The sequence below is a fragment of the Danio aesculapii genome, chromosome 19, assembly GCF_903798145.1.
Source record: "Danio aesculapii chromosome 19, fDanAes4.1, whole genome shotgun sequence".
In the NCBI taxonomy this organism is placed as follows: domain Eukaryota; kingdom Metazoa; phylum Chordata; class Actinopteri; order Cypriniformes; family Danionidae; genus Danio; species Danio aesculapii.
The window spans coordinates 36,515,648-36,529,077 of NC_079453.1; the positions used below are offsets into that span (position 1 = coordinate 36,515,648).

General features: G+C 38.8%; 1 protein-coding gene across 1 annotated transcript in view; it reads right to left on the minus strand.

Annotated features, from left to right (window-relative positions):
* Positions 1-13,430, minus strand: part of macf1a (microtubule actin crosslinking factor 1a) — a 388,147-nt gene that overhangs the window by 85,200 nt on the left and 289,517 nt on the right. Inside the window, 3 exon segments of the mRNA XM_056479293.1 lie at positions 6,679-7,179; positions 9,269-10,263; positions 12,384-12,891. Coding sequence (XP_056335268.1) covers positions 6,679-7,179; positions 9,269-10,263; positions 12,384-12,891 — 2,004 coding nt within the window.

Consider the following 13,430-nt stretch of genomic DNA (forward strand, 5'->3'; position numbering starts at 1 on the left):
AATTTGACTTGAGATGCAAGGTTGTCTACATCTGAAGGTCACAAGACAATGGGGAGAATCGGTAATTTTCCATTGCCTTAATTATTATACCACTCAATCTGCTCAGTCAGACACAAGAATGACAACCAGGATCAATCATTCATTTATTTTCCTTCAGCTTAGTCCCTTATTTATCAGGGGTCACCACTAACTATTCTGGATTATATTTTATGCAGCGGATGCCCTTCCAGCCACAACCCAGTAGTGGGAAACATCCATACACACTCATTAACTTATACTCTACGGCCAATTAAGTTTATTCAATTCGCCTATAGCGCATGTCTTTGGACTGTGGGGGAGCACCTGGAGGAAACCCACACCAACACGGGGAAAACATCGCCCAGCCAGAACTCAAACCAGTGACCTTCTTGCTGTGAGGAGACATTGCTAAGTTGAAGGCTGGATTATACTTCTGCATCGAGTGAAGCCTTGACGCCTACCTTATGCGTAGTCGTGCAGTTAAACTTCTGCGTGCTGTTTGTGTTGCTCTGCAATAACACTTCAAAACACTAGCTGGCAGTAGGATTTTATGTTCCTCTGTGTCGTGTTTTTTTTTCATGGGTGTTTTATTTTCTGAATGCTACCTTAAATGTACAGGTATCTAAAACTCGATCATTCAGAGGCGGGAACCGGCAGACGTGTAACAACTTTAATCATAAGGTAAACACAAAACAATAGTTTTCATCTGGAGCTACTTCACAGGACTTGACACTTGTAAATACTCGCTAGCTTGCCCTATGCATTGTTGTGATGTGTAGTTACATTTTTTGAGAGGTGCGCGTGATCGTAAAGGCGGCCGCGCGAAGGCTGCACTGGACCATACATGTTTATCAGCCTTGAACCACCGTGTCGCCCGTAGGATAATTCAGTAAACTTAAATTCAGATAATAATGTTCTTAATTTTATGAAATTAGAGGAAAGTAGGTACTCTCTTCAGAAACCTATCACTATTTTCATTAAACTGTGGATTTGAAAAACAGCAAATCAATTAACTATGTTTGTAACAACGCAACTTGCGACTTTAGTTGGCTAACCATGGTTTTCGGAAACGCACCCCAGGTCAGCACATTGTAGACCTGTATTTTCTGTATGTAATATTGCGCGAGTGTTTATTTATTTAATTTATTTATTTTTTGTCGTTTTGTTTTGTTTTGCTTTTTTCTTTTTGCCCAAATGACTCTTAATTGTATTTGCTTATTGTTACATGTTTATGTTGTCCATTTTTGTATATTTTTGTAATGTGCTTTAAAATGTATAAATAAAACATTAAAAAATGTAACTTAAATTGAATGTTTTTTAACAAATACCTCTGACAGAAAAAATGTTTGTTGTGTCAGCTGTGTATCGCAAGTGTATCCCAAATTTTCAATGTCAACAAGGCTTTTTGAAGCCCTTTGTACTTTGTACACTGTTCTGGCAGTGACTTAATTCCAGACCCCCACTTCACCCCTGTATCGATTAAGCATTCACATGAGCTTCTCTTTTGACCAAATCGACAACACCCACTTCTTATTCAGCTACGTCCTCTTCCGTCCTCTATTCATTCCCCTTTTTTTCTGCCCCTCTCGCTGTCTGGCTCTAAAACACATCTATACAGCACAACTATATTTAACAGCCATGAGAGAATAAAAGAGAGAACGAATGAAAAGCAGAACAGGGGATGATGAGTGATGGTGTGCGTTGGCCCATATTGTTAAAGATTTGATGGAGAGCTTTATTAGACTGCTGCGCTCATGATCAGATGAGATCTGGAAGAAATGAAGCTATGAGACAGGCATGTGGGTAGACAGGGAGTAGAAACACAATACTCAAAAATGGAAAAGGCGTGAGGAAAAAGACTGAAGAATTTGTCAAGAATTTTGCACTCATGTCTGGGTCAAAAAAAGACGTCCCATTCAAGTATGGATGCAAAGAATATACTAAACGGTTGTTGTATACAGTACATACTAAATGCAATAATTGTTGAATTAAAATCATGAAAGGGGGCCTATTATGATTTGCAAGATGTAAAATAAGTCTCTGATGTCCTCTGAGTTTGTGTGTAAAGCTTCAGCTCAGCTCTTTGAACTGCCCCTTTTAGTTTAATCCAAGCGGAAACATCTTGCTCTCCCTCGTGAAGCCAATACAGATATAACTAAAACTGCAATTCATTGACTTGCCTTTGGGGGCTGGCTCCAGGAAATCCAGATGTTTTCAGATTGCAATGCTAAATTGGCCAATTTTACAGCTGATGAAAACATGTGTACAGCCTGGTACAAAAGATGGTTTTGGTGTATATAGCTAATATTACCCTTCATGACAACTGTGAGGGAAGTGAAATTTTTTATAACTCTTCTGTTTTGATTTTATTAAGTTTTATTAAGTCTGCATAATTAAAGGCGTGGCCACTTGAGTGACAGCTAGGTCTCGCTGGTTGCAGTCATGTCACCTCAGCTGATTAGCCGCTGTTTTATGCCTGGAGTTCATCAATAGCCTTGCATTTACTAACACAGACTATATTTGGAAGTAATTAGTTTTCTCCTGTAGTTTCCTCCTGTAGAATAATGTCATAAGTACAATGCTTAGTGGCTCTATGTATTACAACAGCGTTTTTAAAAGACTAAACACTTTATTGATACAGTACACAACCAAGCACATGTGGTCAGAACACAAACGAGTCGCAGGCTCCCAAGGAAAAGCCCATCTAAGCAAAATGCTAGCAGGCTTCTGTAGCTCCACTAAAGCTCCGCCTCTTTTCCTTTGTTTGGTATCCCCTGGTTGGTGCGATGACATGTAAACAAAATGGCGACGGTTGACCACGCCTACTTGTAGCTTAATTTGCACTCTTCAGAAACCTATGGTCGACGTCACGGATACTAGGTTCATATCTTTTACAGTCTATAGTTTAATCCAAATCGTGCATTTTTGGTGACTGTCGCTTTAAATTCAAATGACTTTGTGCTCGCCGGCCCTCTTTTAGAAGGGCATAGAGAGGGCATAGCTACGAACATCTGTGTCACCATAGCAGCAGATCCAAAACAATACTAATGTTATCTGTGTGAAAAACTTAAAAGTCAAATAAAGTGGTTCAGAAAACATCTTTAACCCTCCACATTTATAATATATATATATATATATATATATATATATATATATATATATATATATATATATATATATATATATATATATATTGTATTTTAATTGATTAAGAACTTTAAATCCAAGTGATTTTAGGAATATTTGAACAATAAAACGTAAATAAATTAAACAGGCATAAAAAGTGACAAGTTTGATAAATGGATGATTATAAAAGATTGCGCTCATTGTTTACTGTTTGACTTCCAGGCATACACAGGCATCTACTAAAATGCCACTATTAGTCTAATATGGCTTTACTTTTAGGCTATATGTAGATACAAACCTAACTTAAACTTAAACATTTCTTTTGAACACTTACAGTGTCTATTGGTAGGCTAGATCTGCTGGTTTTAGACTGCATCCCATTTTTGCCTGATTCACACTATAGCAGCGACCTGACAATAGATTGCAGAAACTGGGAAAAAACGGAGATGTGGTTACAATCTGCATAATACATTTTAAAGGAGAAAATAATTCAAACATTTAAATTAAAGTTAAAAAAGTAAACTAAATAAAAAATAAAAATAAAAAGGGACCAAGATGGGGAATTATATAAGGTTATACATTGAAAGCCGTTTTTATTTTATTATTATTTTTTTTATTAGTTAAGCTTACATGAGCAGAGCTAATAATAGACAAAACACCAGGTAAACAATGAAGGATTATTTTCTCTTTCTCAATATAGTGGCATTGCATTGTATAGTAACATTCTAGCTATAACTTGTTTGTAGTGTGATCAATGTTTGGGCTAGTTGTATATGTGTTTGGAAGCATCTTGTAACATTTTAATGTTAATTTGGCAAAACAACTCGATGAACAAGACTCAAAGGTCAGAGTCAGTAAAACCAAACTTCCCATCACTACCTGCTTCAAGTGTCTGTGTCTGTCTGTGTAGGTCTATAAAGCACGAATACAACCGGCCTCTGAGCGAGCTGAGAAAGGATCACATAAGCTCTACTGGTGCTCCTATTGGTTGTCGCTCAAGAAAGTCGCTCTTCATTTGCATAAAGTTGAAATATTCTCAACTTTGTTGCGTTTCTCGACACGCCCACCTGATCGTCAACAGTCGCTGTCGCTTGCGTAGACAGAGGTCATCGGAAGTCGCTCATTCTCTTGTAGCTTTGCCGCTGCGAGTTACTCATAGTGTGACAATGAATTGACAATGGTATGAACCATTATAGGAGAGATCAAATTTATATTATTATTAAATAAGATACAGATCGGTATAACACACATCTTTGTATACTCTGGACATCCTTCAGGAGGGATCATTCATTATTTAGGGGGTAAAACAACCCTTTAATACTGTTTTTTTGCATATGACCTTCTTGCTTCCTCTACCATATTGATTAATCGAATGGTCAGATTAAGCTCAATGTCCATCAAAGTAGTGCCACTGTTAATGAGCTCTCACTGCCAGCACTCAGCAGTGGAGTGCTATAAAAAAAAAAAAAAAAACACCCGCAATGAAAGATTTACCTCTAATTTAAATTCATTAAATGTTCAGTTAAAGGTCACAAGCACTCCAAATCTTTGAAACAAGTCATACTGTTGTTGCTGAGCAATCCAACATGGCGGAGGATGGCATGATTCAGTCTCAGCAAGACACATTTTCAACAGCACTGATTCACTGTCCTGCTCCTGGAGGTCTTTGACGCCCACCGTTATCCGTCATTTCCTCCGCTCCATTCCTTCCCACTTCCACCTACACCTCTCCACTCGCACACTCGGCTTTCTTTCGCCACCCTCGAGAGGCATGAGTAAGAGATACAGACGTTTCATCAGACAGTCAGAGGAGTAAAGGTGAACTCCAACAGCCCACTCTGAGTGTAGACACGGCTCTCTTTATTCTCTCATCACCATCACAGCCAGAATGATAAGAAGAAAATAGCAAGAACATGTCGGGAAAAGAGGATTTACCCAGTGGGGAGAGCTTTAACCCTACAGTTATACAAATACTAGAAGTGGCACACAGATCTGGACCCATTTTTCCTTACTTTTCTATTTTTAAAAGCACACATTTACGAGATAAGAGTTCAGACAATGCAACTGAATCCTGATTGAATGGTAGGTTTGGGTAGTCAGTGTGTCCATGTGAGGAAAAGTGGTATGCTCTATGAAAAGTTTCTTGTAGGGCTGCACAATTCACTGAAATAATACTACATTGTGCCTTTCAAATGATTAAGTAAGTAATAATATTATGATATATTATTATTTAATATTTTAATTAGACAGATTTACAGTTGTAGAGTAAAATGTGTTTTAATCACATTTATTTAACAGCGAATCTCAAAAACACAACTATTGTAAAATATTACAATGGTAGTAGATGTTATTGTTTAGTAAATTTAGTGAGTTCCCCCGCAGTCCAAAGACTCATACACTACAGCCAATTTTGTTTACCCATTTCACCTATAGCGCATGTCTTTAGACTGTGGGGGAAACCTGGAGCACCCAAAGGAAACCCACGCCAACACAGGGAGAACGTGCAAACTCTACACAGAAATGCCAAATGGCAAAGCCGGGACTCAAACCAGCGACCTTTTTGTTGTGAGCCGACAGTGCTAACCACTGAGCCACCGTGCCACCCTAAGTACAACTACTAAACATAAAAATGATTACATGTTAATAATAAATAATTAATAACAAAAAAAAAAAAAAAACATACTGGACCAAATTGTGCAACTTTACAAAGAAGCACAGCACAGCTTTTTTTTAAATCAAACGTTTCATCAGAAGAAATCAAAAGAAATGAGTGTGATAGAAAAAATAAAGCTGCGTTTATTTATTTAATACTCCTAGTATTTTAATTTCGGGACTTTTCTGGGAGAAATAACAAAAAGGGAGGGTGACAGGAGATGGGTCTGAAATACAGGAGACTCTCTGGAAAAACATGAGTGTTGGCAGGTATGGTACTGGTGTGTAGAAGCTCACTTGGAGCACTGGTTCAGGAACGTTATCTGCAAATCATTGCTCACTGAATGTCAGAGTAGGGTGGTTGATTCCGTAACTACTGGGTATTAGATTGGCATGGGCCGATATAAGTTTCTAATGGTATTATAACCTAGGATAAAAATATCACAGTTTCAGTGTATTGTGATAACTTTTTAAAATAAGTTCTTTTTAAATATCTTGGTAACTCATGACAAATCATTGACTTCTGCTACATTAATTAGCTTCAAAAACACAGATTACCGTACTAAACATTTAAAAAACCTTATATATACTGTCTCTTAAGAACGGCGTAACAGAAAACGTTTGCCTTGACTTCCAAACCATGGTAAACCATGAAACCGGTTATCGTCCCATGCCTAGTATGACATAAGCTGTTCTCGACACTGTTTAGATATCGAAATAAAACACAAGAAATAATCAACTGAACCACATGAGCTCATGTTTATTTCAGCGCTCCACTAAGACTGAAACCTTAGAACACTGTTTGCAAACACTGGTGCAATCACACAATGCAAGTGTAAATACAGTACACACCAAAAGTAACGTTTGCAAATCTTTTCCTACCTTAAACTCTTGAAGCTGCTGTTTGATGACCTCCACTTCTGTCCCCACCACAGCCTGTGTGTTCAGCACCTCCTCTGCCCGGCCCAGCAGCGCCTGTAGATCAGCCAGACGGGCGTAGAACTCCTTCACGCGCTCCTCTGCAGATTCTATAAGCGCCAGTCGGTTCTGGCCTCGCTCTGCCAACTTGCCCGCCTGTCTGCTCAGAGCTTCAGTCTCTCTCCTGAGGGCCAGAAGATCAGGAGAGCTGCCCTCTCGACGCAGCATAGTTGTGCATTCTCCACCATGATTCTCCAACTCTGAGCGTAGGGCATTGAGTCGGCTCAGGAAGCCTCTGACGGCGTCAGCCTGTGAAGCCAAAGAGTCAGTATCCCGTCCCACAGGGCTCAGGCTGTCCAGCTCATCGTCCAAATCAGCCAAGCGGGAGAAAACATCTCGGACCCTTGACTGGACCTCTCCAACGCCCTGCAACCGGGACTCCAATGATGAACAGCACAGCTCAGTCTGTGGAGGGAAAGAGAGGGAACATTTACCAGACGATTTTATTCAAAGCAACTTACAAGTGAGGATTAAAGAAGCACTTAAATTTATCAGAGAGCTGCAGTATATTACTGTTAAGTGAATTATGTTCTTCTTTCTTTAATTTTATTAGCTTTTTAAAAAAAACAACATATGTTTTATTATTATTACCTATTACATTTTTTCTACTTTATTAACTATATTGTCTTATTTTTTCAACTTTATTTTTTAATAATATCCCAGGTAGCAAAAAAGTCTGGCCCTGATTTGGCATACAGCTGGCACAGCAGGTATTCATACGGCATTCAAACATGGTCCAGGTTTGACAGACATGGCACCGTCTTTAAGGTGGCACGCAAGAGATGGGTCAGATGTCAAACGTAGTATTTGACCTAGATGTTAATAATTGATATGTGGGTCACGTAAGTTTGGCCCATCTTGACCCACATTTAAAATACATTTAAATTTTTTTTTGATTAAAGGAATATTTTGATGCACAAGTCATTTCCATCTTCCTGTTTGCATCTTCTAATGCCTTCATTTTAATCCAGGAAACAATCAAGATTTATTAATCTATTGTTTCCTGTGTGTTGCAAAATAACTGAATTTAACCTACATTACATATATTTCATTAACCAAATTATTATTTTACAAATTTGATTATTATTAACCAATACTAACCATCGCCGTTATTAATGTGCCTAAAGTGCGATGCTTCACAGGTTTGTCAATTTCATTGCAGTCATGACACACCAAATATGGCTTCTAGACCATAACCAAACATGGGTCATAGCTGGTCCAGTTCAGGCCGAGTTAGGGGTTATTAACTTGGCTGAGACTAGGCCCAGATATGGTCCATGTTTAGCCCTTATATGGAAGCCAGACTTGGTCCAGTCATACCGTAATTCACTGCGGCATGTGGGCCAGGCAAAAGCTACTATATACATAATTATAGTAATAAAAATCTATGTCACAATATGAGAAACTTTTAGTTATTTCTCTGGTTTTGTTTTCATGTTTATGTTGTCATTTCTGGCTACATTCCTGAGCAATTTTAACATAAAACCCCTAATTTACCATGAAAATGTACATTTCTTCATTTCTATTTTGTCTTTTTATATAAATGAATATTTTTAATAAATGGAGACTATTCCTGTTTTTCATGTTTTAGTTTCCCTCATGACACTCTGCAAGGACAAAGTTTCCTCAATGACATCATTCTCCAGGGAATGACATCATTTTGGTGGAAAAACAACTTTCAAGAAAAGAACTTCTGAAATTTTGTGAACTTTACAACAGATGAATAATACAAAAATGGCTAACTTGCTATCTCTTAATAAGCTATTTACAAATCTAGGTCTATAAATTATATGTAAAGTAATGCTTTTATACTGAGTATGACTATAAATTATTATTATTATTACTAATACTGCTGCTACTACAACTACCACTATTCCTATTACCACTACTATCACTGGTACTATTACTACTATTATTTCTACTACTACTACTACTACTATTACTGCTACTACTATTACTGCTACTACTATTACTGCTACTACTATTACTGCTACTACTATTACTGCTACTACTATTACTGCTACTATTCCTGCTACTATTACTACTACTACTATTACTACTACTATTACTGCTACTACAATTACTACTACTATTACTGCTACTACTATTACTGCTACTATTACTACTGCTATTACTACTATTATTACTATATTACTACTACTACTATTGTATTACTAATACTATTACTACTATTATTACTACATTATTACTACTACTACTACTACTGTAATACTAATACTATAAATACTATTATTACTACTACTTCTGTAATACTACAACTATTACTACTACTATTATTATTATTATTAGTAGAAATAGAATTTTTTTTTGATCAAAAACATGTTTACAAGATATGAAAATGAATTAAATCTGGAGCAAGCCAGAAAATTTCAGCAGACACGAAATGAGCGCAGACACAACTACAGATCGGCTTATATATATATAACCTTCTGACACAATCCAGGGGCTCCTGATCATGTGCAAATTCTCTCACCTTCTCAGTAACTTCTTCAAACTCTTTTTCCGTATCGCAAGCTTGCTGCAGCAGCTTCTGACCTCCATCTTGGCCGGCTCCAGATATCTGGGGTGCGTCCTGCAGCAGCCCCTGAGCCAGATTTCGCAGGTACACCACCTGTGGCTGTACAGAGTTTAACAGCTCCTGTTGGCTTCGCAGACGCTCCAGGCTTTTGTTGCTACAAGCTTGAGGTCCGAGCGCCTCTTGAACCTCGATCTGATGCCTGGCTGCTTCTAGTCTTCTTTCTACAGCCTGTCTGCCATCCTCAAACTCCTTCAATCTGCTTCCCAACTCCTCGAGCTGAGCTGTGCGTCCCTGCAGTCGCTCCGAGAGCCCGTCTACCCTACGATTGAGCTGTGCCTTTTCATCCCTCACTTCCTCTTCGCCAGTGCAGCTCTGCTCCAGCAATTGATCAGCTGCTGTGTTCAGAGAATCTAAAAGCGGTCGTCGGCGATCCAGATCAAGACTCAACTGTCTAGCCTTCTGCAAAGAGTCGTCTAAGACAGCAGCATCCAGCGATGGGTTGATTTCTGCCTCCTTTTCCTCACATTCTGCAATCCAAGGCACAAGTTCATTGCGATGTTGTTGATACAGCTCAGCCCGGGTCAGTGTCTCTTTTATCCGGCAATGTTTCTCTGAGGCATGTTGGTTTAAGACCTCCCAGTCTTGCCGTAAGTTGTTCAAGCGAGTCTGTAAGGCTAATCGCTCATCTCCCGCAGGAAGGGATGCCAGGAGAGAAGCTCCCTCAGCCTGGATGAGTTCGTAGGATCCGCGTTGTTGTGCTATGGCTCGCTGGAAATCCTCTTGTTGGGTGAGAAGGGTCTTCAGAGTGTCAGGTTGGCAAGGGAGGGTTTCGGACATCCCAGTTGTATGATTCCCAGTCTGTCCGTCCAACCAGCTACGAAGCTCATCAAACATCTGCTGGAACTGTTGAGTGCTGGACAGAGCGGCCTGGAGCTGAGACAAGCCATCAGCTGGAAGAGGGCAGAAAAGATGGACAATTACTATTATGTACAATGCACAAAACATTATGGCTGTTCACAACTCAATAGCAATTATGTTAAGTGGTTTACATTTATAGGTATTTACAGTGAGTAGGGATGGTTCTCGTTAAGGTTTTAACGGTATTGCTACTTTTATCGATACCCCTTATCGGTTCAGTAGTTTAACCGTTCTCTTATTGGTACTTTTTGTAGTGTTTTTTTTTTTATGAAAAAACTAAAAACTAAAAACTGATTGAACAGATTTAACATCTCTTTATTTTATTATTAAGTTTTTAATGTAAAATAAAACAAAACCAATAATTGTAAAAAAAATAAATAAAAATTTTCCTGTAAAAGAATGTACAATGAAGGAAAATGACTCAGTTAGCCATTCTTCTAGAGAAAAATCAACATGTTAGACTTGTTAGAAATTAGAAGTCGGGAACTTGAAGTCGGGGATACTGACAGCTGTTTGCGTAGCTTCTCAGTGAACTACGGCCCTTTGGTATTAAATGTTACTAATGTTACACCTGAAAGCTTGTGTAAATACCATATAATGACATTTTTACCCCAAACTCATTTCATAACTTCAGTCGAGTGTTTGAAATAGGTCCTTCAGTGATGTGATACACAGAATAAGGCACACAACATATTTCATAGTATTCTAAGCAGTTGCATTATCACATAATTTATCATCAGGACAATTATAATAAGACCATATGTTGTCGTGGTCGTGTGTTTATTATTTCCATTGAATCAGTGAAAGTAGTTAAGTGTGTTTATTTTCCAACCACTATAAGGATATTTTTTTTATTTCATTTGGGCGTATTTGGTGGTTTCGTGCAATTCGCGAGATCGCTGTCGGGCCTTCGGAGGAGATTTACTACTGATCACATCTAGCACTGGAAGACTCTTCTGTCCCGCAGTTTGTTATTCACAGTTGAATATTCTATAACTATCAGTGCATTTAAATATGGCAAGCAGACAGTGCCTCGTCATGCTGCTGGTATTCTAAAAACACGGCACTCTCACTGAAAATCAAAGAGAAAAAATGTGTATGCCTCAGGGGGAAAACGCTTTGGTGGATCTGCTCCATTATTATGTTAATACTGTAATACCATGAACTTTGAACTGCATGTTTTCTCACTGGTGAACAAGACATAAGGTGAATCTCTATCATTTTGCCACTCCTGGTCTCCGGTCTGCATCTGCTTTTGTGTGTCATGTGTTTTGTAGGAGTGATGGCAGAAGACAGTGATAACGTTTCCATAGACATCAGTAATCGAATTATTTGCCTTAATCTGAATAAGACAATAATATGATTAAGCTGTTTACATGAGTTGCTTTCTGTTTCATGCTCCTGTTTTTCATGTTATAGCACATAGTTCGATTAACGTCATTACGTAACCATTCAGTGCTAGTTTCTTCCGGCGTTTTACACAATAAAAGTTCATGTTCGTCATGGCACCATATGAGATTATGGGTGTTTCGTTTTTAATTTTGCAACACCTGCAGTTAATTTAGCACACTATGCACTCAAACAGATGACGACAGAAACAAATTCTCAAGCAAAAGGCTATTTTATTCACTAACCTTTCATTCAATCTTGATAAATTCACTTCAAAGTCAAGGAACTTCATAATGTCTATTTATTTTCCAGCTTGCACCAAAAATGTGATTTCTTGCTTGAAGCCATGCTCATTTATTTGTTGTCAAATGCATGACAACTGCCATGTTTGCATCACAAAATGTAGCTAAACACTACAAAACGGTAATAGTTTGATTGCGGTGTTTACATGTCTGTACTGCACTTCAATAATGCCACTATAATAGGAATACTCCACATGTCTTAATTCGATTTCTGTTTAGTTCGATTATGACTTTAGTCGGGTTAAGGTCATCAAAAATTGCTGTTTGTAAGGTAGACTCTTAATCAGAGTACTGTCTTAATCATATTAAAGTATTGGTGTCCATGTAAACATACTCACTGATCATGCAGCAGGGGCAGGATCTTTATCTTTAGAAACTGATAGCCTCTCTGAAATCGCCTACCCTACCACCCTATCTTTCAAGTTCATATCTGACCTTGCATATTTATAAAGGTTACTCACCAGCCCGTTCTTCTAGGTTCTTGAGGGGGCCGCTCACACTCTCCAGTCTCTTGTGCAACTCGTCTCTGAGGTATGGTTCAGCCACAATGGCGCTGAGCTCCGTACACAGCTGTTCAGCTTGGGACAATTGTCCCCGTCTTTGTTCCAGTTCCGAGCGGATCTCCCCAGTTTCCTGAAGTCTTCGGCGCAGCGCTTCGGGCTGAGCACTTAGAGAGGCCTGCGCATCCAGCCGTTCACCTAGATCAGCCACACTCTTAGACAGCTCTCTAAGAAGGGCAAGGTAGTGTTGGCTTGTTCCTTGTGCCTGGTCAATCTGCTGAGAACGGCCGCTGAGGCGAGAGGTGAGGTCGTCCCATTGCCCTGAAATGTCTGCCAGCTCCCGTCTCACCTCCTCTAGGTCTTGCTCATCTCTTGAACCCTCATCTCCAGTCAGAGAGAGGATTCCCTCTGCAGCCCGGGTCAGTTGGTCAAACTGGGGTTGGCGTGTCTCAAACTCACGCAGCATGAACTGACGGTCATAAAGAAAATATGGCAGAAATTAAATATGACAGTAAGATATTTTGTTAAAAATTACAATACTAAATATGACATATTGTTATATATATTATATATAATATATATTATATACATTTATACAACAGCTCTGTCTGGTTCTCGAATCTGATTGGCTGATAACCCTGCGATATTCCCGTAATAACAGCACTTGTACAGCCTCCTTACCTCCTTGTGTATTACTCTGCCCACATAGAGTGACAGCAGAGAAATAAACTCACAACAGTCTGACAAATATTGCAGCTGTTGGGCAACATAATGTACATTTTGAGGCCTTTTTTAGTCGAGAATTGTAGTTGTTTAAATTGCAACTATGCAATTTTTTTATAAGGATAGTTCCTATTTTAAATATTTATCATTTCAGAGATACAGCTCATCGGCATCCATCAGCCTGTCATACTGAGCAGAGCAAAGACAGTTGACGCTCCGCCACAAGATGGCAACAGAAACCGCATTATAAGTCCTTAGAGGATGAAAAACTCAGCGTAATTTCTA